The sequence below is a fragment of the Wallemia mellicola genome (assembly GCF_000263375.1).
Source record: "Wallemia mellicola CBS 633.66 unplaced genomic scaffold WALSEscaffold_15, whole genome shotgun sequence".
NCBI classification, from domain to species: Eukaryota; Fungi; Basidiomycota; class Wallemiomycetes; order Wallemiales; family Wallemiaceae; genus Wallemia; species Wallemia mellicola.
The window spans coordinates 117,299-140,514 of NW_006531972.1; the positions used below are offsets into that span (position 1 = coordinate 117,299).

At 43.0% G+C, this 23,216-nt stretch overlaps 14 protein-coding genes across 14 annotated transcripts; 7 read left to right on the forward strand and 7 right to left on the reverse strand.

Moving 5' to 3' along the window:
• The first annotated feature begins 100 nt into the window (after window positions 1-100).
• Window positions 101-656, forward strand: WALSEDRAFT_57999 (hypothetical protein). The gene has a single exon (XM_006959187.1). The coding sequence runs from the start codon at window positions 108-110 to the stop codon at window positions 612-614; it is 507 nt and encodes a 168-aa protein (XP_006959249.1). The 5' UTR covers window positions 101-107; the 3' UTR covers window positions 615-656.
• Window positions 657-667: 11 nt separating this feature from the next.
• Window positions 668-2,262, reverse strand: WALSEDRAFT_69634 (Rho GTPase activation protein; the record flags this gene model as incomplete). Its single annotated transcript, XM_006959188.1, has 2 exons — window positions 1,202-2,262; window positions 668-1,152 (listed from the first exon to the last, which is right to left on the reverse strand). The coding sequence occupies exons 1-2, from the start codon at window positions 2,253-2,255 to the stop codon at window positions 668-670; spliced, it is 1,539 nt and encodes a 512-aa protein (XP_006959250.1). The 5' UTR covers window positions 2,256-2,262.
• Window positions 2,263-2,312: 50 nt separating this feature from the next.
• WALSEDRAFT_60812 (hypothetical protein) lies at window positions 2,313-4,425 on the reverse strand. Its single transcript, XM_006959189.1, has 6 exons — window positions 4,088-4,425; window positions 4,010-4,044; window positions 3,328-3,964; window positions 3,214-3,278; window positions 2,610-3,168; window positions 2,313-2,560 (listed from the first exon to the last, which is right to left on the reverse strand). The coding sequence occupies exons 1-3, from the start codon at window positions 4,405-4,407 to the stop codon at window positions 3,420-3,422; spliced, it is 900 nt and encodes a 299-aa protein (XP_006959251.1). The 5' UTR covers window positions 4,408-4,425; the 3' UTR covers window positions 2,313-2,560; window positions 2,610-3,168; window positions 3,214-3,278; window positions 3,328-3,419.
• Window positions 2,323-3,332, reverse strand: WALSEDRAFT_65138 (t-SNARE; the record flags this gene model as incomplete). The annotated part of the gene is made up of 4 exons (XM_006959190.1): window positions 2,323-2,560; window positions 2,610-3,168; window positions 3,214-3,278; window positions 3,328-3,332. The coding sequence occupies 4 exons, from the start codon at window positions 3,330-3,332 to the stop codon at window positions 2,323-2,325; spliced, it is 867 nt and encodes a 288-aa protein (XP_006959252.1).
• A 155-nt stretch (window positions 4,426-4,580) lies between the features above and the next one.
• Window positions 4,581-8,624, reverse strand: WALSEDRAFT_60813 (MBOAT-domain-containing protein). The gene is made up of 7 exons (XM_006959191.1): window positions 8,204-8,624; window positions 8,082-8,159; window positions 6,788-8,038; window positions 6,669-6,740; window positions 6,306-6,623; window positions 6,219-6,258; window positions 4,581-6,174 (listed from the first exon to the last, which is right to left on the reverse strand). Exons 5-7 carry the CDS (start codon window positions 6,369-6,371, stop codon window positions 4,637-4,639), a joined length of 1,644 nt encoding a protein of 547 aa, XP_006959253.1. The 5' UTR covers window positions 6,372-6,623; window positions 6,669-6,740; window positions 6,788-8,038; window positions 8,082-8,159; window positions 8,204-8,624; the 3' UTR covers window positions 4,581-4,636.
• Window positions 6,537-7,978, forward strand: WALSEDRAFT_19993 (hypothetical protein; the record flags this gene model as incomplete). The annotated part of the gene is made up of 3 exons (XM_006959110.1): window positions 6,537-6,623; window positions 6,669-6,740; window positions 6,788-7,978. 3 exons carry the CDS (start codon window positions 6,537-6,539, stop codon window positions 7,976-7,978), a joined length of 1,350 nt encoding a protein of 449 aa, XP_006959172.1.
• WALSEDRAFT_65142 (hypothetical protein) lies at window positions 8,282-8,659 on the reverse strand (the record flags this gene model as incomplete). Its single annotated transcript, XM_006959192.1, has 1 exon — window positions 8,282-8,659. The coding sequence occupies one exon, from the start codon at window positions 8,657-8,659 to the stop codon at window positions 8,282-8,284; it is 378 nt and encodes a 125-aa protein (XP_006959254.1).
• Window positions 8,660-8,752: 93 nt separating this feature from the next.
• WALSEDRAFT_69640 (hypothetical protein) lies at window positions 8,753-9,513 on the reverse strand (the record flags this gene model as incomplete). Its single annotated transcript, XM_006959193.1, has 1 exon — window positions 8,753-9,513. The coding sequence occupies one exon, from the start codon at window positions 9,511-9,513 to the stop codon at window positions 8,764-8,766; it is 750 nt and encodes a 249-aa protein (XP_006959255.1). The 3' UTR covers window positions 8,753-8,763.
• Window positions 9,514-10,056: 543 nt separating this feature from the next.
• On the forward strand, window positions 10,057-10,990 carry WALSEDRAFT_60814 (hypothetical protein). Its single transcript, XM_006959194.1, has one exon. It carries the CDS (start codon window positions 10,273-10,275, stop codon window positions 10,882-10,884), a length of 612 nt encoding a protein of 203 aa, XP_006959256.1. The 5' UTR covers window positions 10,057-10,272; the 3' UTR covers window positions 10,885-10,990.
• Window positions 10,991-11,159: 169 nt separating this feature from the next.
• On the reverse strand, window positions 11,160-11,538 carry WALSEDRAFT_60815 (DUF543-domain-containing protein). The gene is made up of 3 exons (XM_006959195.1): window positions 11,486-11,538; window positions 11,264-11,435; window positions 11,160-11,216 (listed from the first exon to the last, which is right to left on the reverse strand). Exons 1-3 carry the CDS (start codon window positions 11,531-11,533, stop codon window positions 11,185-11,187), a joined length of 252 nt encoding a protein of 83 aa, XP_006959257.1. The 5' UTR covers window positions 11,534-11,538; the 3' UTR covers window positions 11,160-11,184.
• A 53-nt stretch (window positions 11,539-11,591) lies between these two features.
• Window positions 11,592-13,569, forward strand: WALSEDRAFT_69643 (PLC-like phosphodiesterase). Its single transcript, XM_006959196.1, has 2 exons — window positions 11,592-13,311; window positions 13,361-13,569. Exons 1-2 carry the CDS (start codon window positions 11,676-11,678, stop codon window positions 13,441-13,443), a joined length of 1,719 nt encoding a protein of 572 aa, XP_006959258.1. The 5' UTR covers window positions 11,592-11,675; the 3' UTR covers window positions 13,444-13,569.
• Window positions 13,570-13,811: 242 nt separating this feature from the next.
• Window positions 13,812-19,092, forward strand: WALSEDRAFT_39523 (hypothetical protein; the record flags this gene model as incomplete). The annotated part of the gene is made up of 6 exons (XM_006959246.1): window positions 13,812-13,881; window positions 13,928-14,729; window positions 14,779-17,494; window positions 17,542-18,576; window positions 18,620-18,707; window positions 18,754-19,092. Coding segments are annotated over exons 1-6 (5,043 nt in total), but the record flags the coding sequence as incomplete, so codon positions are not given.
• Window positions 19,093-20,953: 1,861 nt separating this feature from the next.
• Window positions 20,954-21,400, forward strand: WALSEDRAFT_20170 (hypothetical protein; the record flags this gene model as incomplete). Its single annotated transcript, XM_006959118.1, has 1 exon — window positions 20,954-21,400. The coding sequence occupies one exon, from the start codon at window positions 20,954-20,956 to the stop codon at window positions 21,398-21,400; it is 447 nt and encodes a 148-aa protein (XP_006959180.1).
• Window positions 21,401-21,692: 292 nt separating this feature from the next.
• WALSEDRAFT_65148 (hypothetical protein) lies at window positions 21,693-23,111 on the forward strand (the record flags this gene model as incomplete). The annotated part of the gene is made up of 2 exons (XM_006959197.1): window positions 21,693-21,943; window positions 21,995-23,111. 2 exons carry the CDS (start codon window positions 21,693-21,695, stop codon window positions 23,109-23,111), a joined length of 1,368 nt encoding a protein of 455 aa, XP_006959259.1.
• Window positions 23,112-23,216: the final 105 nt, after the last annotated feature.

Genomic DNA, 23,216 nt, shown 5'->3' on the forward strand with positions numbered 1-23,216 from the left:
TTTTATTTTTATAAATTTTGATATTTTATAATTTTTTAAAAACGCAGTTCCGGGCGCTGATCACTGAGAGAAGCGGCGGCTGATATGTGCGCTTCTTTCTGCAATCAATGAAAGGACGGCATGGATTGACATTAAATAAATTAGAGGAGGATCGTGAATTAAGCGGAGAATTTAAAAGATTCTTAGAATATAATCAACATTCAATCGAGAACTTAAATTTCATCCTTTGGTTCAAAGCTTATAAACAACGATTTAATGAGTTGCAGCAATCTGAGCAGGATAAATCTATCAGTCCAAAGTCAAAATCGAAAAAGAAGCATAAAATTGGTAGTCCACCCCCTGAGCAACCGTTTAGACCGGAAATTGATCAAGTGATAACCATTTATTTCGATAAAGCATCACATTTCGAGCTGAACTTACCTGAAGACATACAAAAAGCCGTTATAGATCTAGCAAACCTTTCAACACATCCGGATTGCTTTCTAAAAGCATATGATCACGTTCACTACCTCATCGAATCGTCCTCTATACCAGAATTTCTGAATCACAAGTATCCGCAAACTTCAAAACCATCTTCTAGTAGCAAATTCAAGCAATTTTTTAGATCATTATAGACTCAATTATAGATTATTGCAAAGTTATAAGTACAAAATTAATCCATTTAACATTATTTTTTACGTTTAAGTAGTCTGAATTTATTGTGTGTTGACTTAGTTTGTTGTGAAGGTGTATTAGACCTTAAATAGCCTAATTCCTCTTCTTCACTATCTTCGACATCATCCGAACCGAAAAGAACATCAAAATGTGTGACAAGGACTTTAACGAATTGAGCTGATAAATTGACACTTGGACATATAACTAATATTAGATTTGATAATGTCATCTTGTTTATATCACTATTATCCGCTGTTAATTTTAAAATTTTCATCGTTAACCTTAATAACCAATAATTTGAGCAAGGTAAATCATTTAAGATATCCTTTAAAAGTTTCAAATCTAATTGATTGAAATCCTTTCCTTCTGTTTGATTATAATTACATTTAAATGCAGCTGCAGGTGCATCATCTGAAGTCACAGCATTTACTTTATAAGTAATCTGCATAAAATCGTTAAATTGTGGTATAGTTTCATTACTAAGTATGTTATGTGGTACTAAATAAGTAATTAGTTTTGTTGTAATGATAAGAAAATATCACCTCACATTCTCTTAAGTATGCTTTGAATATAGATGCCACGGCATGTGGATCCAAAACAGATGGGTGTATATCTCTAAGGTTAATATCACTACCAGAATCGAATTCATTCTTTAATTGTAAGATCTGTGATGATTTTCCTGAGATTCTAAAAATTCCTTCTTCAACAATAGCCCATTGTATTAAGTATTCGAAGCATCTGATGATCAAACAAGGTAGATGATCTTTTGCTTCTATAGGTATCTTCCATAAGGATGTGCTTTTATCTATCTTTGTATAATAACTCGATTGTTGTAAATTTACACCAAAAACTAATTTTTGATTAGATTTTCCAACTCTCGTTCTAAAGTTTGAGATTGAAGTTTGATGATTTACTTTACTGATATCATTGAAATGTAGACTAGAAAATGCTTTTCCTAGCATACCACGTTTGCTATCCTTATCCTTATCCTTATCCTTTGTGGTGGTATTACTGATATCTTTATAACCATTATCAAAGCTAGATGATTCGCTGCTGATCTGTGGCGTTGAAAGCGAGTTTGAAAAATTTGGCATCCATCCCTGGATTTTGTTTGACAAGTAGTCAGTTGATATATTCCGATAATGATTGACAGATTTTAGACTCGGTGAATAGCTAGAGGTTGCTGCTTGAGGGATATTTGAGGTCGATATGCTCATGCTAGGTGGTCGGCTAGGAGGGTTGCTAGGTGAGTTGAATATCTGCAAACTAGGCTTTGTACGCCTCCTCTGACTATTTCGTTTGCCATTCGTTATCGTCGTGCTACTAGATCTGTTCGACTTCCTATCATTATCGTCGTCTGGTTGGTATGTTTGACCGCTAGTACCGCCGACGTTGTTGAACATGACGCTGAGTGGTCGCTTATTGAGTTCCTCGGTCGTTGATTCAAACTTCGGACTGGATATCGTCGGGGTTGATCTCGCTACTTTTTGAGATTGTTCGTCTGTGCTGCTCTGCTGGCTGTTCTGTATGAAGTATATCAAGGCGGGTGATATCGTCGGTGAACTCGGTTCTAGATATTCATCCTTTTTCGTTATTTGCATTTCCTACTTCAATGTACCCAGTTGAGAGGTCAGAGCATGATTAATCGATAAAAGGGTGCATTTTATTTTATAAAATTAATACTAAGACTACAATCAATACGACTATAACTAATATAATCAATAAGCAGAACGCTCTCTTTCCCGCTTTGCGTTGGTATTCATGAGCCGAAACGAGCTGTTGATTAGCTCGGTTGGTATCGCTAGCGATAGAGTAGACGTTTGACTCGATGTTGTCCAGCATACCCCCTTGCTCTACTACTATGTTACCCAGATCCCTAAATATGTCGTTTAATTCTTGTATACCTCTGCGTTTTTAATTTAAGTTATGCACCCCAAAAATATCAACACACCCACGTTTCAATATCTCTAATCTCATTATCGCGCTCCTCTATGAGTCCTTCCTGGTAGCGCCTTTCTGCGTCTGTCATTCTCCGTGGCTGCTGTACCTGCTGCTGTAGCTGTTCCTGTGGAATTGCGTTTTCCTCCTCAAGTTGAAATTGATCTTGATGGTTGTATAGCACCTCATCTTGATTTCTAGAAACTGTCTGCTGCTGATTGCTAACGCGCTGGAGTTCTCTCTCGGTTGATATCTTGGTACGCTCGGCAGCTTCCTTTTGCACCCTCTGGAATGATTGTATAGCTAGACTAAACTCACGGTTTATCTTTGCTTGTGTGTTGCTAACGACGTCTGGCTTATCACCGGCTTGATCCCATGTCGTCAACCTACGGACGTCTTCGCTCGTATTTTTTACTATGACTCTAGTAGATTCTAGTAATTCATGCAGCCTATCCCTAGAGTCGCCTTGTTCTTTCGTTGTACCTAGAACGGTGACTATGCGATTAATACCTTGTATATTCCCGTTTATTTTGAATATACTAATACTAAGCTTATCTTTCAGCTGTGTGAATTCATCTTTTCGCTAGTTAGCGCTAATAGAGGGTGGGTGCATAGACTCACTAGATACGCCCGGACTGTTGCTAGCTCGTGAGAGCTGTACACCACCACTTTCTAGATCATTGAAGCTGTTGGTCTATTAGATTGCTCGCTAGCCCCTGTATTTCTCTATCTCACCTCATCGTAGTTGATAAAGAACTGAACTGACGTATTGAATAGAAAATATATATATAAATATAGAAAAACAAGCTACTATTATATTATACAAGCTATTCATATCCAATCGTTATGCCAGCTATAAGGCTTTTCTTCGTGATTGACATCCTTTCGAGAATAGCGGCTATGACCGTCGATTCTTGAGAGACCTTTGCTGTAGGCTGTAATGTAGATTCTCTGCGTTTTATCTGTCCATGACGCTCGTATTCGACCAGACGCAACATCGTAGAGGCGAAACCAACAGTCGACCATTTCCTATAAAGAACAACACCACTCTCTAGCTTCTCAAACTCTTTCATGCGCTGGCTGAGGCTGTGCAGCAATGGCTGTATCGACTCTTGAAATTCATTTCCAGCATAAATAATGAAATGTCTCAAGTTTGGTGTGCAATTTACCAGTAAATCAACAACCTCCTGCGGTTCTCCTCCCTCTAGGTATACACTCCTACATTCGAGCACAAGTGTTGTTATCTTATCAAAAACGACGTGTTTTATTGACAAGATGTGGTATAATGAACTCAAGACAATGTTGACTTGAGTAAGATTAGGAAATGACTTCAGGTTCGCCGCAAGCTTGTTAAAAAGGATGTGCCTCCTGCCTGTATGTGTTTTTAGATATAATTGTAGGGAAGAAAATCTCTAACCTGATCTGATGTTGTTCATGTTGACACATAAGGTCCTAAGTATTGTAAATTTACATAAGGCGAGAATACAACGCTCACCTCAGTGCGAAACGGTGGCGTTCGATCTTGGTCATATTTGATAAATGCCTGTTGAAACTGTCGATAAGCATGTATGTATTTTCACGATAGACAAGCCTGCAAAGACCATAAAGCTCATATCTAGGTCCGACAACTGTATTATTTAACCATCTGAATCCAATGTGGTAGAGGGATCTGCAGGTGAATGCAATTTGTGGCTCTAGACAGATTATCTTGTCTAGGATTTCGACAGGTAGTGAGTAAATCGAGGTGGGTATATCTCTATTAATTGTGGTATGCTGACCGTCTGTAATATCTTTACTAGTATCGAAAACATCCATTATCGCCGTCGACTGTCGCCTCATTTCATCGTCGTCAGCTGATAAGATGCATTCCAAATGATGAAGAACATACATATCACTCATACAGCCAGGTATCATCTACAAATATTACAATAATACAACACAATTATCATGTAAAGATCTGGTGCGACATGCCACCTCGGAAGCAAGTCCGTCTGCAAAATTTCAAGGCATAATATTACGAATAAATACATAGATTATAAACTTTTTATTCAGATTTAGATACGTTAACGGCATCTTTGACAACGCCTTTCGTTATGGTCTTTCCTTCATTGCTCAAATCTTTGATTTGATCAGCAGCTTCCCGGCTAGCTAGTGTACCATGTTTGGTGAGTTTTTCCATTATCTCGTCAACATCTCTTGTCAGTAGCTCTTCATCTAATCCTGCTTTGTCTCTCATTTCAGCCGTAGGCGTTCCGTCAAAGAGTTCCTCAAGTGCATCATCGCGTCTCTGCTTAAGCTTGGTTTGTAAACGATCGGTGCCGCCCATATATTTGAAGTAATTGAATGCTACAATAACCACGATAATGCCGTATCCACCGACACTATACCATCCTTTCAGACTGTTCTTAAAACCGAGCAGCATGAACGGAATAATAGCGAAGTTAATCAGCATCTGCGTAGTCACAATTGAGAGAACATCATAAAGTGGCTTTTTAGATGTGTCGATAAAGAACGGCCTAATGTTCTTCCTCACGAGCTTGCCAAGAGCTTGAAGGAATCCACCGTAAATGAAAGTGAGGTAGTACCCCATTGGCAGACCATGCCAGAATGCACTAGTGACAAATGTAATGAGTGTGCTCTGAAAACCTGGTTTCTTTCCTTTGGTAGTGACGCGCTTGTATACGCAAGAACGCAACCACACGTTGGTGTTCATATTCCACGCGTCTAGGAGTTCTTTGACATTTTGTGCAAGCTCTACACCAAGTACGTCTATATTACGTACACGATCCCAGCGCGTACGTCCATTTTTCTCGTTGTAGCCATTGAAACCCAGTCCTGAAATAATACAAGCACCTTCGGAAATAGACCATACAGCGTAGTATTTGCATCTTGTTATAACGGCCGACTTCTGAAGGAAGGCAATCCTTGACAAAATACCATGGTTCTTCTTCCACTCGCTGTCGATAAGGAAACCCATATCAGTTGAACCACCGAAAACAGCATAGAGAGCCATAAATATCAACCCAAATACCATTCTGCGATAACCTGCGCGACGACGTCCTTTCAATTTGCGAGGGCGTGATGTCTCGAAGAGGCTGTTGTCGACCAGACTGGCGTAGGCGTCGTAAGGGAATGCCGGACCAACCAGTATAGCGGGGAAATAGAGTGTGTAAGCTAAGAATCCGAGTAGAGGTGGTTGTTTCATGACTCTATTATCTTTCTGATAGTCTTCAAGCTCCTCCTCTTTGAGCTGTCCGTCGTGTACATTCCAGGCATACGTCGTTGTACGCTGGATAAGAACCATGAGACTCCCGCTGATCTCAATCGCAGTCGATGGTGTGACATGTATCAACCTTTGTATGTGGAAGAGCAACAAATGGGTCATTGCAAAGCCCATGACAACCCATGGCATCCAGCTATACGCGCTGAATGATTTTGCGAGATAAAAGCTCACTATTGAGTTAAATAGTAAGTTCAAGAGTCCATATTTCAAATCGAAAATGCCGATTAAAAAGAAAAGTGAGCAAAGAAGGTTGAACGCGTTGCGTAGACTAGGATATTGCGAGGGTATACGCAAGAATACTGCTAGGGGTTATTACGCCATTATATACCAAGGTTGAGCTCACAGTGGGATAACGGATAGCTAAGCAGGAGGCAACTGATCAGCTGTACGGTGTATGAGCTAATATAGGCTGCATAGATAAAATACCCACTTTGAGGTGATCAATCGGTATTCCTCCTACTTTTGCTGATAATCCTGAGTAAAAATCATCAATCATCCAGTTGATAGTACTCCGTGAAGAGCAATTTATAGACTATATAGATATATACGCTATATGATAACCAAATTACTCTCCAGATCAGTAACTAGCGTACGGGCTATATCCACGACCGCTCCAGCCGCGTCTGCGCTGCCCGTGCGGTTGGACGAGCTTCAGGGCTGGATGAGGGATAGGTATCCATCATTTAAAGCTAATGCCAGCCAAATTGAACTTCTTTCGAGTCCCAGTGACTTCCAAAAGAAATTCCGGGTGAGTGGGCCGCCCTTTGAACGCACTCGCTAATTCCGCTTACAGGAGGGAATAGAGAATGCCACGCGGAGTATATACATATCTACACTCTATATAGGTGAAGAGCAGCACCAACTTGTAAGCAAAAACTGCATTATGTTTATCTATGTCTCACTTGTACACAGATCGATCTCCTCCAGCGGCGTCTGGACGAAAGAAAGGACCTCACGCTGACGATTCTGGCTGACTATAATAGGTGTACACGCCAGACACCAGCTCACTCCTCTGCTAGTCTTATGGCACCACTCACAAAACGCTTTGGTGGTAGAGTACGAGTGTTTCTCTACAAGCCGAATACCAAACTGGGTGCTTTGGAGCGACTCATACCACCACGTTTCAAGGAGGGTTTCGGTACTCAACATACAAAGATTTACTGCTTTGACGATAACGTCCTACTCTCTGGTGCGAATATAAACACGTCCTACTTTACGGATAGACAGGACAGATATATGCACATAAGTGCACACCCTCGTTTGACAGAATACATGAGGTCTTTTGTAGAGCAGCTCGCACGTTTCAGTCACAAGTTGAGCTGTACAGACGATAGCGTCCAACCAGCTACCTACGAGTTGGCGTGGAACAACGACGAACCAGCCCACGCTTACGGCGAGAAAGCTCGAATTGAGGTCGAGAACTTCAACCAAAGCTTCAGATGTACGGATGAGCAGGAGGGCGATACTACTATCTATCCTCTAATCCAGGCTGGCTTATGGGGCGTCAGGCAAGAAGAGGAAGCAGTCAAGTATCTTCTTGAAGCCGTAAATGGCATACCAGGTGCTAAGTTGGATATAACAAGTGGATATTTCAGCTTGGGTGAGGCATACAAGCGTCGTATTATTAACAGTCGTGTACCAACTTCAATCATTGCGGCATCTCCTCACGCAAACGGCTTCCTCGGCAGCAAAGGTGTGAGCGGACGCATACCAGAAGCATACACGCACCTTGAATCAAAATTCTTCAGGAGCTGCGTCAAATATGGACGCGCGACGACACTTTCTCTCAAGGAATGGAGGAAAGATGGCTGGACGTACCATTGCAAAGGAATCTGGATTCGTAATGAAAAGGACGACGAGGATTGCATGGTGACGTTCATAGGAAGTTCAAACCTGAGTGGGCGTAGCTCAGATCTCGACTTGGAGCTCAGCTTTCTCATGCTAACAGAAAGCGAGAGTTTGGGGGACAAACTCAAGGCAGAGCTTGAGGACCTCGACGAACATAGCTCGTCTGTCAACCAGGCGACATTCGATGACAGTACACGGAAGGTCAGCCTGTTTACTAGATTTCTACTCTGGATTGGAATTGATAAGATGTTGTAATTGTAATGCATTATGTTACGTGCTATTCTGCGATGTGTCTTCCTTGAGTGATAGATCGTTCTATGAGATGTTAGATGGTCTATGCGCTGTAGTAGGAACCCACCTGATGCTTCTCTAATGCCTCCAGTCTCATCTTCTTGTGATTATTGTATCCCGTTATGAGGGTGAATGTCCCGTATACCTGGTATCTTATCAATCTAAGCAAAAAATGTATGATATAATTACAGTAACGCCTGCTAAAACGCTAACGAATGCTCTATGGGCAATATCTGCTACTCTGTATGCCGCTGGCATGATAGTTTATCAACAAGAGGTAGAAAGTTCAGTCCAGGCGCCTGGTAACTCATTTTTGCCTTGTTTTCGTCTGAGACGTTCTAAAATCGCTTCTACGTCTTCGCCTTGCTGTACAGCCTTCTCGCATTCGCTGAGGAGATAATCGACGGATGGCGTAGGATGTATATCTGTATGCGTTGTGGCAAGCGCTCTAACTACATGTCTTGATAGCTCCTGCACAGATTTCGTTTGCTTTTCACTGCTATCAACGGATTTCCTCTCCCTTCTTTTTGTATGGCTAGTCGATTTGGGTAGACTACCGATTGTTACTGCGACATTACCATCCGCATCTACAATAACACGTCGTCCATCGCTCAGTGTACAGCTTTCTACGATTTTCGAAGCCATGAAATCAAAACATCAGATATGGATCGCACTATAGTACAAGCTAACAAATAAAAAATATAACTAGACAAACAAGATTGGTGTATTAATATAATCCTTAAAAATGATTAGCGTCCTGGTGGTCCTTGAACCGGCAGGAGTAGCTCAGCGCTATCGATTCTAGCCGGGTAGGTGGATGCCTCAAGGGGTGGTGTTCCACGCGATGATGTGCGTGGTAGAATACCACCAGTTTCGCCATCAGTGAGTACATCCCGTACCTCTTTCGCGCATCTTATAAGCGAGTTGAATGTCATGTTGAGTGTATCGATGCTGGCGTGTGTGAGTTGATGAACACGGCTGATATGCGGATTCTGCGTCAATGCTCGTAATCTATCAGCAAGTTCCTTGCAATGTTCGTACGTCTCCTTTTCCGGTTGTGAGACGGCATTTTGCGATAAGTTATCAAGATATCTGACCAGATCGTCAAGAGACTGGCGTGTATTCGCGAGTGGTGAATATATTATATCCTCCAACGCTGGCAAAGCTTCTGATTGTGCCGGTGTGCTTGGCGGTTCGGCAAAAGATACATGGTTACTATATACTGGTGAATTGATAGACGCAGAAGTTGGTGGAGTGGCAGTTACGACGGTGAAAGTGAAAACATCACCGAATTCGTCATATGCACATGCAAGTTCGTCGTCTGTTGTGAGTGTGATGTTATCGCCATCGCTATCAATATACTGGAAATGGATAATATCAGAGACTGGGACAGAGTGTAGATAAGAGGCTACAGATTTCAGCTGCTGGTAATCGAATCTGTCGTCGCTGACTCTCTTACGTATCTCGCCGTGCTTTATGAATTTGTATGTTAATACCATGATGGGAGCTGATCAAGACGAAAAAGGAAAGAATCAAAAGCATACACTTATATAGCCTTATTCTATATACCGCAATAAAATACACACTTCTCTTACTAAGAGCCCGCCATGAGCAACTTTGACGACATTTATGACGAAGCCGTCGATATCGAAGACAAAGCAGAGAGACTGGGTTATGACGTAAAAGTGGTTGCAAGATTTGATAAGGCGCTTGATTTGTACAGACGCGCACTCGCTGTGAAGCCTAACAACTTTGACTGTCTATACAACTCCGCCAGACTGCGATTAGAAATAGGCAGTCACTACAAGCACCCAAACGAGTCTTTCCTCTGGTTACAGGAATCCTACAACGTCTTCTCAATAGCTGCAAACAACGCAGAAGACCAGCTCAGTAGATTTGACGCGATTTACAATTCCATTCAAGCTTTGACGACCATCGCTGAGCTGCACGCTGATATTGGAAATGAAGCAGAGGCGATACAGACTTACGAAAATGCAACATCCCTCATCAAGAATCTCGTTATGGAACAGCAGCAGTTGGGTACTGTTACTAATGATGTTGATCTAGGTGATGGTGCTAGTTTCTCACTCCCGCCATACCAAATTGTTCAAAATATCAAGTTGTTGATAGATGCTTTACTCAAATTGCATGATTTGAGCGACGATGTGGGATACCTCACCCGAGCACAAGTGGAACTAAACGATGCGATCAACATTAATAACACAGTAGAGGAGCAGTTTAAGGAGGTTGACTCTCTGATGCTTCTGCAAGCTAAAATACACTTGGGAGAGTATACATCATCACAACCACCTTCCGTGGATGCTGCCCAGGTCTTGGTAGGAGAATACAGGAGTGTGCTCGAACTCAGAAGCCAGAAGAAAGACAATGAGTGCGTGGAAGCACTCTGCGAGTTGGCTGAAGTGCTCGTTGAAGTTGCCAAAAGTGGTACATCAAGCTGGGCACTACTAAGTGAAGCTCAAGGGCTGTTTAAGCAAGCATTGGATTTGGAGGTATCCCTCAAAACTATTGGCAGCGTCGATCCTAACTCCATAGCAAACCAGATTAAGATACTGCTAGCAATGTCAACTGTGTCAGTATATCGTGCAGAATTAGTCGGAAAGAGTAACGCCAACTATCAGACGCTGATAAACAACAGTCAGGTATACCTTAAGCGTGGATTAGAGATGACACAGCCAGTTCACAAGCCACACCCAAATTGGCAAGTCGAGGATGCAAAGTATGAAGCAATCGTGAGGATAATCGATGAGCGTATAAAGTACCACAATGAGAGTGAGGAAAGTCAAAGACATTTGGTCGATATTCTCCGTAGGAATAACGTCAATGTGGATGTATACAGGAGAAGACAGTAAGATTACTCCCAGGGTTTCTTAGGTTGTTCACTGTGTGAAATTGATGGTTGATTATCTATTACGGTGTCTGGTATCTTGTCTGTGAAGGGTAGACTATCGGCCTTGCCTTGTTTGATTGCAGTGACGACGTCTTTAAAGGACAAAGAGTGTTTTTTGTTGAAGTAGAATTCCTTAGCAGATTGTACGAGCTCAGGGGATGGATTATCAGATATCGACTTCAAACCGTCGAGAAAGTCCTGATCGTCATCGAAATTGTATTTGTCCATGGTGGAATAGAAACAACGAGTTTTAGGTACAAATTTATTCTGGCTTTTGTATTTTAAGTCCAGGTACTGTATTAGCTGTCAATAAAAAGTACGTAAAAAGAAGGTGAACTAACTAGCCAATGGATTGAATAGTCTATTGCAATCAGAGTACGCGTATCCACCACCGAAACCAGTGAAAAGCTGAATTGGCCAGGTTCTTCTCTTGAAGAGTATAACCGAGGTTAGTACGCCAACACCCAAACCGGTCGCAGATTTAACGAGGAAGTTAGCGATGCACTTGTCTGACTAAGTAGACGCATTGTAAGTAAATAATCGTTATTTTTTATTTTATTTACCAAATTGCCAATTCTGTTTTCAGCAGATTCTTCTATACGTGATGACATAATGACTTTAACAGCCAAATTTATTAAATTGTCAAATAAAAAGTACAAAATGATAGAAATTATTCTAAAAGGAGATTGCTTGTTTTATAATTCTAAAAAGGAGGGTTTGATTGGCATAAAAGACATTCAATACATCCATCATATGGGACAGCTGCTCACTATCTATTTCACTTCAAATCAAACAAAGAAGTTTAAAAAGCTGGAACTTATAGATTTATTTGGCTATCAGTCTTTCATTCTCTCCTTGCAGTCCCTTTTCAATCAGATACACTCAAACAACTCCTATTTGGGCGCAAAACCGGATATTGACAAACCAGACGACTTCAAATCTTTTCTAATTTATGACCAACAAGACTCTGTTGACAGCAGTACTCCTACTGATATATCCGATGAAAATTTTCTTGAATACCTTCACTCACCTGACAACTCAATATTAAAACCGGCAAGCCCTAATCTGCATCATTCCATACACGATTATTACATAAGTGCATCTCACAATACTTACCTCTTTGGTAATCAACTTTCAGGTGCATCCTCCACAATCGGCTATATCAGGTCCCTTTTATTAGGATGCCGATCTGTTGAAATCGACGTTTGGAATGGGGACGATGGAAATCCCATAGTTTACCATGGTCATACCCTCACTCAACCAATCCCATTTGTTGAGATACTAACAACTGTCAAAAATTTCGCCTTCGTTGCATCGAACTTGCCATTAATTTTATCTGTAGAGACACATTGTGACGTCCAACAACAAGATAAAATGGCACATTTGCTCATCAACATACTTGGTGATTCTCTCATAACTCAGAAACTTCAACACGACCCAAGCAGTTTACCATCCCCGGAGCAATTGCGGAATAAAATACTTTTCAAAACTAAAAATAGACTTCTTAATAAGGAGAAGTCAATTTCATATGATGATTACTTCACCTCATCGGAAAACTCCTCAAGCTCGGATTTAGAGAAAAGGTCATTCAGCAATTTCATTCAGAAAGTCACCAGACGTGCCAGTGCTTCATCCGACAGGTCATCAAATAGCTCAGCAGGCTCACCACGTTTCGTTGATAGCATTGGTAATATACCATCTAATAACAGGATGTCTCAAAAATTACTAGATCTACTGATATACACAGTAGGAGTAAAGTTTAGAGGCTTTAACAAAAAGGAACACTACAATATTGAACATATCTTCAGTCTTTCTGATAGATCTGCACGGAAATGTATAAATACAAGTTCAGCTGAGTTCATAAAGCATAATCGCAATCATCTTACAAGAATATACCCACATGGTGCTAGAGTAAAGAGCACGAACTTCGATGCTCTCGACTATTGGGCTGTTGGATGTCAACTAATTGCGCTCAACTACCAGACCGTTGATTTGGCGATGTGGTTCAATTTTGCAATGTTTAATGGCAATCAAGGGTTTGTTTTGAAGCCATCTCCGTTACTCCACAAAGACGAGAAGAAACTTCTGGATGTAATCACACCTGTGAATGTGACTTTTCGTGTGATATGTGGACAGCAATTACCGAAGGATATCAATCAGGTCTCTGTGGAAATATACACACCGCGCTCATTTAATAATGCACCATTAAAGCAGTCAACTAAGACCTCTACAGAAGCCATCAACCCTGTATGGAATGACGTACTGTCTTTCAGCGTCAATGTGAGGGCTTCAATGACAGAGCTAGTCGTTGTTAAGTTTAATCTACATAATAGTCAGTCAGAGGACATAATAGCAAGCTACGCCATAACGCTTGCAAACATTCGACAAGGTGGGTGGTCTCTCATTCTCACTTAGACAGACAGATTAACGGAGAGTAGGATACCGCAACGTGCCACTCCATGATGCACAATTGAACAAAATAATATTCAGCAAATTGTTCGTGTATAATAGCATAAAGTAGATGACTGATGAGGTCATTAAGAGGGCAGTGCGTGAGATCGTATAAAACTTCAATAGTGTTTATTTTTGTACAATTTATGCCTAGATGGGTTACATAAACTTACATGAGTTGCTCACCTCACAGGCCGAGGAAAAACTTTTCGAGGAGAAATTAAAGTGCGTAGAAAATCACTAAACATAATGAAATAAGCGTAATTTAAAAAACCGTTCCTTATTAAAATATAAATAGACGCGTAAATAACGCGTCTTATCGTTTACTTACGCATTTGGAGTTTCTCTCAGGAAATTCAAACTCCATTTTCGCATCCATCAATCGCGTTAATAGTGACAACCAAGAGCTAAAGTATAAAAAATAAAATAAAAAATAATCTAGAATGTCCGATATCGATAGAGATGGACAGGATATTCGACCAGAAGAGGCTGCAGTACTCGAGCAGCTGTGAGTAGACCGCATCTCTGATATAATGAGCTAATGGGATATACAGCGAGATAATGTCGAATCAATCATCATCACAACCATACGTTCCCCACGTCCTTTCAGTTATAGGAGAAGAAACTGAGCCGGGGACATCCAGCCAAAGTAATAGCAATAGCAGGAGTAGATCGTCTTCCACGAACGACGTCTTCAAATCTTTCCCTGATTTTAAGAGTTTAGATGAAGCAGACACCACCAGTTCACATTCTAGTAAGGGTCATCCAGCTTCCACTAAGCCTCCCTCAAGTTTGCAGCACGTCCCCACTATATCAAGTATGAGCAGCCGTTCGAGTGCACAAGCAAGCTCTATACCGACTATTCCTTCGCAATATTCCTCAAGACAACCACCAGCTTTAGAAACACCGGCGTTTAGCAACTCCCCATTCCCGAACATGGCATTTGATCAGCAATCGACCCACTCGAGGAGCAATTCAGCTTCGGAAAACACTAGCAGAGCCGGCAACCTTATTGCTTTCTTTGAGAACAGCAAAGAGAAGGAAAAGGAGCAGGAGAAGGAGAGAGACACCTATAGTTCTCCCGTTATTAGCAAGGTTATACAGACGAAGCGGCCTATAAACCTCAACCGAAACAAGGACGAGCAGATGCCACAAAAGCCTGTACAACAGCCGAACATTCCTAGTCTACCTTCACCTACTCGTCTCGAAAGTCTTACGGACGGATGGGAGACTATGATCAGTTCAACCAACACGACGGACCTTTCGACACCATTGACTTCTCACAAAACTCCAATGACTTCTCAGCGACCTTCTTCACCAATCGATTTGTCTAGCTTTGACGACATCACTGAACAAGTAAGTTTCACTTTTCTGATATTTAAGACATTCTGACGTTATCTTACAGATCGCGCGTGCTGGCACACTTTGGTACTTACACGTACACGATGGTACTCCTTACCGCTGGGTGCGTGCTAGAGCTGCGCTCCTCCCAACCACACTCAAGCTTTCTTTCTTGCCTTCACCTGACCTTCCTAATTCAAGACTTCAGCGCCAAATTGTTACCTTGGATCTCAACCACTGTTCTGAAGTACGCTCAATAGCAAGTCCTTCAAACCCAGCATCGCACAAGATGGATCTGGGTTTGGTCGCAGCTAGAGAACAAGGAGGTTTGGAAGGTGTCCTCAATCCGTTTGTCTTGGTATATCAAGATGGTTGGGAGAGACTAGCCACTGATAGTGCCAGAGAGCGTGTTCAATGGGTGGGCGCATTCTGGGATGTCATCAGACCAATACAAACACCTCAAACGCGAATGCTACAAAGAGAGCCATCAAATGCCTCAGGCTCATCTGCCACGTCTCGGAATTCACCATTGCTACAACCAGGTCAGACAACACTTACAGGTACACCTATCGTTCGCAGACCAGTATCACCATCTAATTCAAATGCTGGTTCTGTTTCTGCATTCAACGTCCGCTCAGAAGACTTTGGTGCACCAGAGCCAACCGCCAGTGACTCCGAGCAACACTCGAACAGTATGAGAAGCAGATCGACCAAATCCAAGAAGAGAGAAAGTCTAGATGATATGTCAATTGGTATGATTGCTACTGCATCAACATCCGACACAGTACGTGGATTAGGTATCTTGTCAGATACGAGGGATGGTAGTGCCAATGACAGTGAAGCCGATGATATTATTTTCCCTCCTTCAGTTTCTGTGAGAGCGCACAGAAGAGGAGGACGTAGACGGCGATCAGGAAGATCATCTGATAGCAGCTCAACATCAAGCACGACAACCACGAAGTCTACCAGCAAGAAGAGTGAGTCGAAGAGCTATGGTACGAGTACGGAGAGGATGTTGAAATCACCCAAACTTGGTCAGCTTGCTGAAGACGCTGACGAGGAGGATGAAGGGCAGACCAGGTCGGCCGTCAGTAGCTTGGAGAAAGACAATGAGAGCACACCTTCACCTCAGCAGCCAGAAATTGCAACAACGCCTAAAACTCAGTCAGCTAGATCTCACTCTCAGTCACGTTCACGCACCCATTCGATGCGGTCAATTCAAAAGACACCAGAAATGTCAGCCCAAACTCAGAACACAAATGATGTCATGCGTTCAATCCCTTCTTCATCTTCTTCGTCACGCAGTTTGAGAGAGATCGATGAAAACGGAACGTCAACTAATGAGTTGATGAGATCGCTATCAAGGAGATCATCCAAACCATCAACTATGAAGAAGGCCGAAAGTTTGTCCTCTTCACGTAAGTCATTGGCGCAAATAGCAGATGAGCTTGGTGACAGTCCAGAAGATCAAGAATTAAAAGATGCGTTATCGGATTTGATTAACAAGAGCAAGCAGGGAACGCCTGAGCAGGGTGGAACACCATCAGCTTCCAGCGTTTCATTGAGCAGGAGGAGTGGAATGAAGCGCAATGGTAGCAACGCGTCCTCAAATCGCTCGTCGATGTTGAGGAGCAAGGATAAGTCAATGTCGACAGAATTCCTCACTGCACAGACACATCCTCAATCTCAATCGAATCAAGTCACTAGCACCGCTTCACAAGCCCCACTTACGACTCACAATTCAACTGCACCTACAAGTACAGCTTCACAGGCACCGATAACCACACGCCATTCAACTGTCCCATCAACACATACCAATAGCTCACCATCTGCACCTCTTCCAACCAACAACACTGAAGTGAGCGAGCGCAAGCCTTCTTCATTATCTTCGTCTATCAAGTCATCCACAAAGACACCAACTAGATCAAGGTCACAGAAGAGCGCATCATCGAAAGCACGCTCTGATATCGCCCCACCTGAGCAAGGTAGTGAAGAGATTGTTGAAATTGGTACGGAATACGATGACGAATTTGATATGGATTTGCTAGCCCCATCGCGCACAGGCTCACCAGATTCAATGTGGCCTCCTTCAAGAGTTTCTTCACTCGTCAGCAGGAGCAAAGCCCCTACTACAGTATCACGCAGTTCTACGATAGATTCAAGATTATTAGCACCTACAGTCATTTCTGCATCTTCAGACGGCAGTACAATGATGCAACTCGAGAAGAGCAGCGATGGTCAGACAGTGACGCCAGAAATCGTTAGCGATATCGATAGGAAATTCCTCACAGGAGAATTGGAGAAGTTGTTCAATTCATTATTAGCTAGGGATGCAGGAAAGTCCACACAAAATGACAACATCCTTAACGCAATTCAAGATGAGTTACGCCTATTGGCTGAAGCAATTAGAGTCCTACCATTCCGGAGAAGGGGTAGCGGCGACTTGTCAGTGACGACTGAAGGACAACTTACTGATCATCAAACTATACCTGATTTACCAGCTGCACCACAAGCCGAAACATTTAGCGACAATAAGTCAGGAGATATCTTACGTGAAATCAGACATAAATCTAGTTCGAACTCTATGCCACCACCAGCTCAACCAATTGTTCAAGATGACAAAGCGGTGCACGACTTAGAAAACAAAGTGAATAGCCTCATTGATGTCTGTCGTGATGCTCTTGATTCGACTGGTCGCGATAGGCGCGTTAGAGATGATACTGAGGAGCGTAACAATAAGCATATGATGAGATTGGAGAATCTTATGAGGAGTTTAATTCGTAAGTTAATTATTTTCACAACTCGGTTTTGCTAATAATTTCGATAGGTCATTTCACACATGGTGGTGCATCAAGTATTTCTAGCTGGCCTGATATGATGTCGGAACATCCATTTGATGATGTCGAAGAAGATGAGATTGATGATGCGGCCTCTAGTTCAACAGTTACGCAAAAGCCAGCAATCGAGCAAGTACGACCAAGTCCAGATGATATGTATCCTCACGACTCAATCTCAATGCGCGATGTGATGGGTCCACTACCAACACCGCCAATTTTGGATTCAAATGAGATATCCGAGCCAGAAATACCACATATCTCACGTCGTGAGCGCGACTTCACTTCACGTAGACGCTGGGCAAGATCACTCTCTCCACCACCTAAATCACTCTCGAGCGTTTCGACTGACACCGCTGAAGACGAGTACGATGATATGTTGTACCCAGACATATACGAGCCAGGTCCACCACTCGAAGAAGGCTATGTTGAAGAGCTTCCTCGTGAGGAGGAAACCCCACCTGCAAAGGAAACCAAGCCTACGCCAAAGATCGCAATGGATGAGGGTGGTTATCCACGCACAGCTAAAGAGTGGAACAACCATGAGTTTAGACCACCACAAGAGCGTCTGGCGAAGCCACACGGTCCACAATTTCCACCGGGTGGTATGTCAATGCGTCCGCCAATGCCAGCTCCGCATATGAACATGCCACATCCCATGAGACCAAACTACACATCATTCAGAGGAGGTTTCAGACCACCACCAAACTTCAACGGTAACGTCAGACCAGCCATGCAAGGCTTGAGGGGCTTCCACCCACCGATGCTTCCACCGATGATGGGTGGTGCGCCAATGCGTCCAATGATGAGACCGGCTATGGGCACGGGTCCAATTCATGGCGCCGGCCCTATGCCAATGAATGGATCTGTACCGATGAGAAGTACTCCTATGTTTAGGCCATCTCCTCCAATGATGAATAGCGCCCGTGGCGGTCAGTTTGGTAGATTTGGTCCAATGCCTCCTCCTGGTATTCCAATGGGTGGTATGGGTATCCCATTGCGTTTCGGTTCCGAATTCCATCCTGGATGTAAGTGCCCATTAACTTACAGATTTTTTGCTAACATTTTTAGTCAATGAAACTCTTTACAATACTAGACGTGCAGGATGGAACACAGAGGAAATTCTGAGACATCAAATGGATGCTGATAGGTACCTTGGGTAAGTGTACAACCATCGTATGAGATTATAGCTCACACTTAGATAGTGCACTCAACAATTGGCTCGAAAAAGAAGTTTCTGCCAAGATTAACGAGTGGGGACCTATTCAACGTCAAATTAAAGACATGGAATTGGTCTTAAGAGACGTCCGTGATTCTGTCGCCAGTGGTGCTAGAAGCATGCCTGATGGCTCAAATCGCGGTATGGCAGATCCAAGTGGTCAAAACCGCGGCGAAGTACCATCTGGAGGAGATAAAGACTCACGTGCAATGGGAGACGCACCACAAGGCAAGGATGGTTCAGATAGAGCAGTGATGTCCGAACTGGGCTCTATATCTCCACATTACGGTGATGAGAAAGCCGTACATCCTTCAGAAACAATGCGTGGCTTGAAACTCAACGAGTCGACGGGCTCTAGACTTCCTTCCGAGCGCGGTGATGTCGATGACGAGGCTGATGAGGATGAAGAAGGTGCAAAATCTGCTACTGGTAAATCAGAGGGTAAAGGTCCTTCATTCAGTGCTGTCAGATCAGATAAGCCTTTCGCGGAGGAGATTCCTGGCCTTGGTAAGCTCCTCAAGGGTAAAGCAACATCTCAGATGCCGGATGAAGTTGATACTTCAAGACCACCAAGTCAATTCGGGGACGTCGTTCAACCTGGTAGAGAGAAATCACAGGCTGGTGATTCACGTCCTGGCAGTGAGGCTGGTATGGCCGATGATGCGAAAAGTCATCATGGTGGATCGAAAGCACCTTCGCGTGCTGGTACACATGCTGGCTCAGAAGCTGATGATGATATGAGAGCATTCGGAGATATGCCAGATCAAGATGAAGATCATGGTCACCATAGTCACCATAGTCATCCTGCATCCCATCATGGTCATTCTGTCGCTCCAAGTCACGCGGGATCTGCTAAAGGTCATGCAACTCCATCTAAAGCTGGCACACCATATAATCAACATGCTTCACTTGGAGATGCACCTCAATCAGAGAAGGCTACTAGTCATCATGGAGCAACCCCAGACAACCGTGCAGCTGTCCTTGGCGATGCACCTCAATCAGAGAAGGCTGCTAGTCATCATGGAGCAACTCCAGACAAACGTTCAGCTGTCCTTGGTGACGCTCCTGATGCTCCAAAATCTCAAAAGGCTGCCAGCCATCATGCTGGTACACCTAACCAGGATCCAGCCGTGCTCGGAGATGCTCCTGAAGATGACGGACATTCTCAAAAGAAAGCTGGAGATGGTACGTTTGAATGTTTCTGATTTTCGTTATTAACAATAAATAGAAATCTCAAGATTACCTACACCTGGCGCAGAAGAGCCTCAAGACATTCCGTTGAGCTTACAGCCTGGCGTATCGCCTATATTTGGTTCACCAGCGAAAGGCAATCCTGATGGAAGCCAGGCCAACGGTAATGGCAATGGAGGCAACGGTAAAAAAGGAAAGAAGGGCAAGAAGAGTGGCGACGATATTAAGTCTATGGGCGATGCTCCCGGTGGTGCGGCTGATCCTGTTGAAAAAGTCCAAGAAGCAGCTGGTGAAGCACCAGCTTCTGAAGCAGGCGGTAAAGCTCCTTCACCAGCTGGTACAACAAGAGCACTTAGTGACGCACCACAAGATGGTGCTAGTGCTAATGCACCACAAGGTGATGCTCCTGAGTCTGCCCCTGCACTTCCAGATGCGGCTCAAAAGGTCGATCAAGTACTTGGTGATGCGACTAATGGCCAACACCGTCGCGATCCTGGTATCGATGCCATCTTGGATATCCTTAGTAAGGCTTTCCCACCGCAACCACCTCCAGAAGCTGCAAGGGATGCTCCTAAAGAAGCACCTTCAAATGGTTTGAGCGATGCCGAAAGAGGTGCTCTCGAGGAGAAGGCAAACAACGCTTCCAAAGAGCGTGATGAAGCACATTCTGTGAGTGTTTACATTAGATTATTACGAAGGTAAATTAACAAAAATCGTAGAAACTCAATGAGATGCTCGCTGTTGAGAAAGCACTTTCTGATGAGAAGGCTAAGAATGCAGAAAAGGATAAGGCTGAATTAGGACAAAAGCTAAAGGACATGGAAGCTGAGAAGGCAAAGCTTGAAGCACAATTAGGAGATGTTGGCAAGATGCGTGATGAGCATCATAAGTTGATCGCTGATTCACTTAAACAATTGACATCATTCACCACTGCTGAGGCAGACAGGCTGAAGCAAGCTTCGGCTAAACCAAATCTGCAGGAAATTCGTGAAATGATGGATCACCAACATGAGGAGAACAATAAATTGCTCAAGGTTATCGCGTCTGACATTATCTTGCATAATACCTCACAGCACAGATCTACAGTTGGCAGTATCGAAAAGACCAATGCTACAGCAATGAAAGGTAACATTGATGCTGCTGTTGACGACTTCAAGAAGCAATTGCTGCCTGAAGTCAGAGGACTGGTCAAGGAGATTGGTGATCTTAGAGAACAGAAGAGAGGATTACAACATGAGATCAGTGAATTGTTCGCCATTAAGTCTAAGCAAGGCAACGGCGCACCACCACCACCTAAGGTTGATTATAATCCACGTGCACCACCTGCTAAGGAGAATAAGAAGGATGAACCACCTAAAGACGCTGCACCACCACCACCAGCTTGGCTTAGCTGGCAACCACCTGTAAACTTTGGCCCACCACCATTACCTCAACCACGCTAAAGTATGTAAATACCCAAACTACCACTTTCGTTATTTGTTTTTCTGATTAATTCGTGTATATACCTGGTGAGTCGTGGTGTATATGTCAAACAGCTTTTCTAACTTTGATATCTAGTTTACAATTCTTTCACTCGTTCAAAGCATTTATTTACAATCTGTTTCTATTACAATTTGTATATTTTAAGATAGACTTAATTGGGAAATCAAACCAGACCGTCTGCTCTATTTATTAAATTTTTTCTTTGGTCTTCTCTCTAAGTGAAACTCTGACGACACTTATCTAGAAAAGATTATGAAAGGATTTTTAGATCTTCCGAATGAGGTACTCAGTCAGATAATAGACAACTATCTGGATTTAAATGATATTTATTTACTTAGAATCTGTAACAAACGTCTCCTAGAGTTGTCTAGAAGCATTGTCCTCAATAGCATACAAATGAGATTGTTTGGATTGACTGCAGGTGTACACACGACTAAAGTAATAGAGAGTGGCCTCTTCAGTTCGAGAAATTGCCAATCCGTACACTCGTTATCGCTGATTATGTAAGTGAGAAGACAGTCTATTAGGACGGCATATCCTTACAATCTACACAGTGGTCCGCCAAACAACGAAGAAGAAGAAGCGGTTGCTAAGGAAATGGAGAATTCAATGGATTTTGCGGATGAAAGCGAGATTTCCGAGTTGATAGTCAGATTGCAGAGGGTACAAAATGTCAGGCTTCACTTATCTAACACACCGCAATGGAAAGAAACTGAAAAGGAAGCATTTCAACGTTTGCTCTATTCTCTGGCTACACTTAGAAGGTTGAAAGATCTGACGATATTATCCCCTGGGGGGTTATGGGAAGCGATGATATTACCACCTATACAGACACTCGAATCTCTCACTATCAGAGGCGATATTCCTAACAAAGCAATACTCGGATCCTGCGTCGAAAACAGTCGGGCTTTACGTCAACTTAGATTGCCTAACGATGATCGCGAGACATCAGAAGCTCTTGAAGGGTTATCATCGAACACACTACCAGCACTCGAATTTTATGAAGGTAGATCTGATGATATTGTCGAACTGACGAACGAAAATGTTGCACCAAATCTCAAGAGACTTCGCTACATTCCTCACAAAGAGGGTGACAGTAGTTTAGAAGAAGTACAGTCCACTTTGAGCGTTTTGGAAGGTCGCCCATTAAGCTCATTCGCCTACGAGACACTCTTTACTATGCAATTCAACGAAGTCGTTAATTCGCTCACGCCATTCAAAGAAACATTGACATCTTTGGCTATCGGAAACACCAATGCGTTAGCACCGCCTGAATTGACATTGGAAGAGAGATTGATTGGTGAAATCAGATTCAGTTCAGCCTTTGTTGACAATTTGCCTAGGTTGACAACTGTATGCTTAACTTATGCTACTGCTGAGGGTATGCCACATCTCCCTTCGGGTAACTCAGGTACCACTACCCTTCCAGATGGCAGTATAGCAACATATTTCGATAGAGTAGCCGCCTTGTGGTTCAAGCAACTTCCTACACTTTGCGGTGTCGGTATGATCTTCCTCGATGGTACACCATCTAAAGCTTGGTATGCTACCGTCTTTGGTATCGATCAAAAGGGAGAGAGTTTAGATGTAGATGATAGCTGGAGACGTTATCAACCCTTCCCTGAGGAGCTTGCTCTTCCGGCCATCCAGAGCTGGATCGAAGAACTGTAATCATACATATTATTACGAATCTTGAATTATCCCTATGAGAATTTGAGTCTGATTTTGATAGTAGTATAAGACTAATAGAGATACAATCTAATATGATTGTAGCAG

What these genes read in the sequence shown, in the direction of transcription:
- WALSEDRAFT_57999 (XM_006959187.1), top strand. Translation starts at nt 108, where the DNA reads ATGAAAGGACGGCATGGATTGACATTAAATAAATTAGAGGAGGATCGT.
- WALSEDRAFT_60812 (XM_006959189.1), bottom strand. Translation starts at nt 4,407, where the DNA reads ATGGATGTTTTCGATACTAGTAAAGATATTACAGACGGTCAGCATACC. An exon ending in CGCCACCGTTTCGCACTGAG is followed by an intron (nt 4,045 to 4,087) that starts GTGAGCGTTGTA and finishes TACAATACTTAG; the next exon opens with GACCTTATGTGTCAACATGA. An exon ending in CATGAACAACATCAGATCAG is followed by an intron (nt 3,965 to 4,009) that starts GTTAGAGATTTT and finishes AAACACATACAG; the next exon opens with GCAGGAGGCACATCCTTTTT.
- WALSEDRAFT_60813 (XM_006959191.1), bottom strand. Translation starts at nt 6,371, where the DNA reads ATGATTGATGATTTTTACTCAGGATTATCAGCAAAAGTAGGAGGAATA. An exon ending in TACCGATTGATCACCTCAAA is followed by an intron (nt 6,259 to 6,305) that starts GTGGGTATTTTA and finishes TACACCGTACAG; the next exon opens with CTGATCAGTTGCCTCCTGCT. An exon ending in TAGCTATCCGTTATCCCACT is followed by an intron (nt 6,175 to 6,218) that starts GTGAGCTCAACC and finishes AACCCCTAGCAG; the next exon opens with TATTCTTGCGTATACCCTCG.
- WALSEDRAFT_60814 (XM_006959194.1), top strand. Translation starts at nt 10,273, where the DNA reads ATGCTTCTGCAAGCTAAAATACACTTGGGAGAGTATACATCATCACAA.
- WALSEDRAFT_60815 (XM_006959195.1), bottom strand. Translation starts at nt 11,533, where the DNA reads ATGTCATCACGTATAGAAGAATCTGCTGAAAACAGAATTGGCAATTTG. An exon ending in AAAACAGAATTGGCAATTTG is followed by an intron (nt 11,436 to 11,485) that starts GTAAATAAAATA and finishes GCGTCTACTTAG; the next exon opens with TCAGACAAGTGCATCGCTAA. An exon ending in ACTATTCAATCCATTGGCTA is followed by an intron (nt 11,217 to 11,263) that starts GTTAGTTCACCT and finishes CAGCTAATACAG; the next exon opens with TACCTGGACTTAAAATACAA.
- WALSEDRAFT_69643 (XM_006959196.1), top strand. Translation starts at nt 11,676, where the DNA reads ATGGGACAGCTGCTCACTATCTATTTCACTTCAAATCAAACAAAGAAG. An exon ending in GCTTGCAAACATTCGACAAG is followed by an intron (nt 13,312 to 13,360) that starts GTGGGTGGTCTC and finishes AACGGAGAGTAG; the next exon opens with GATACCGCAACGTGCCACTC.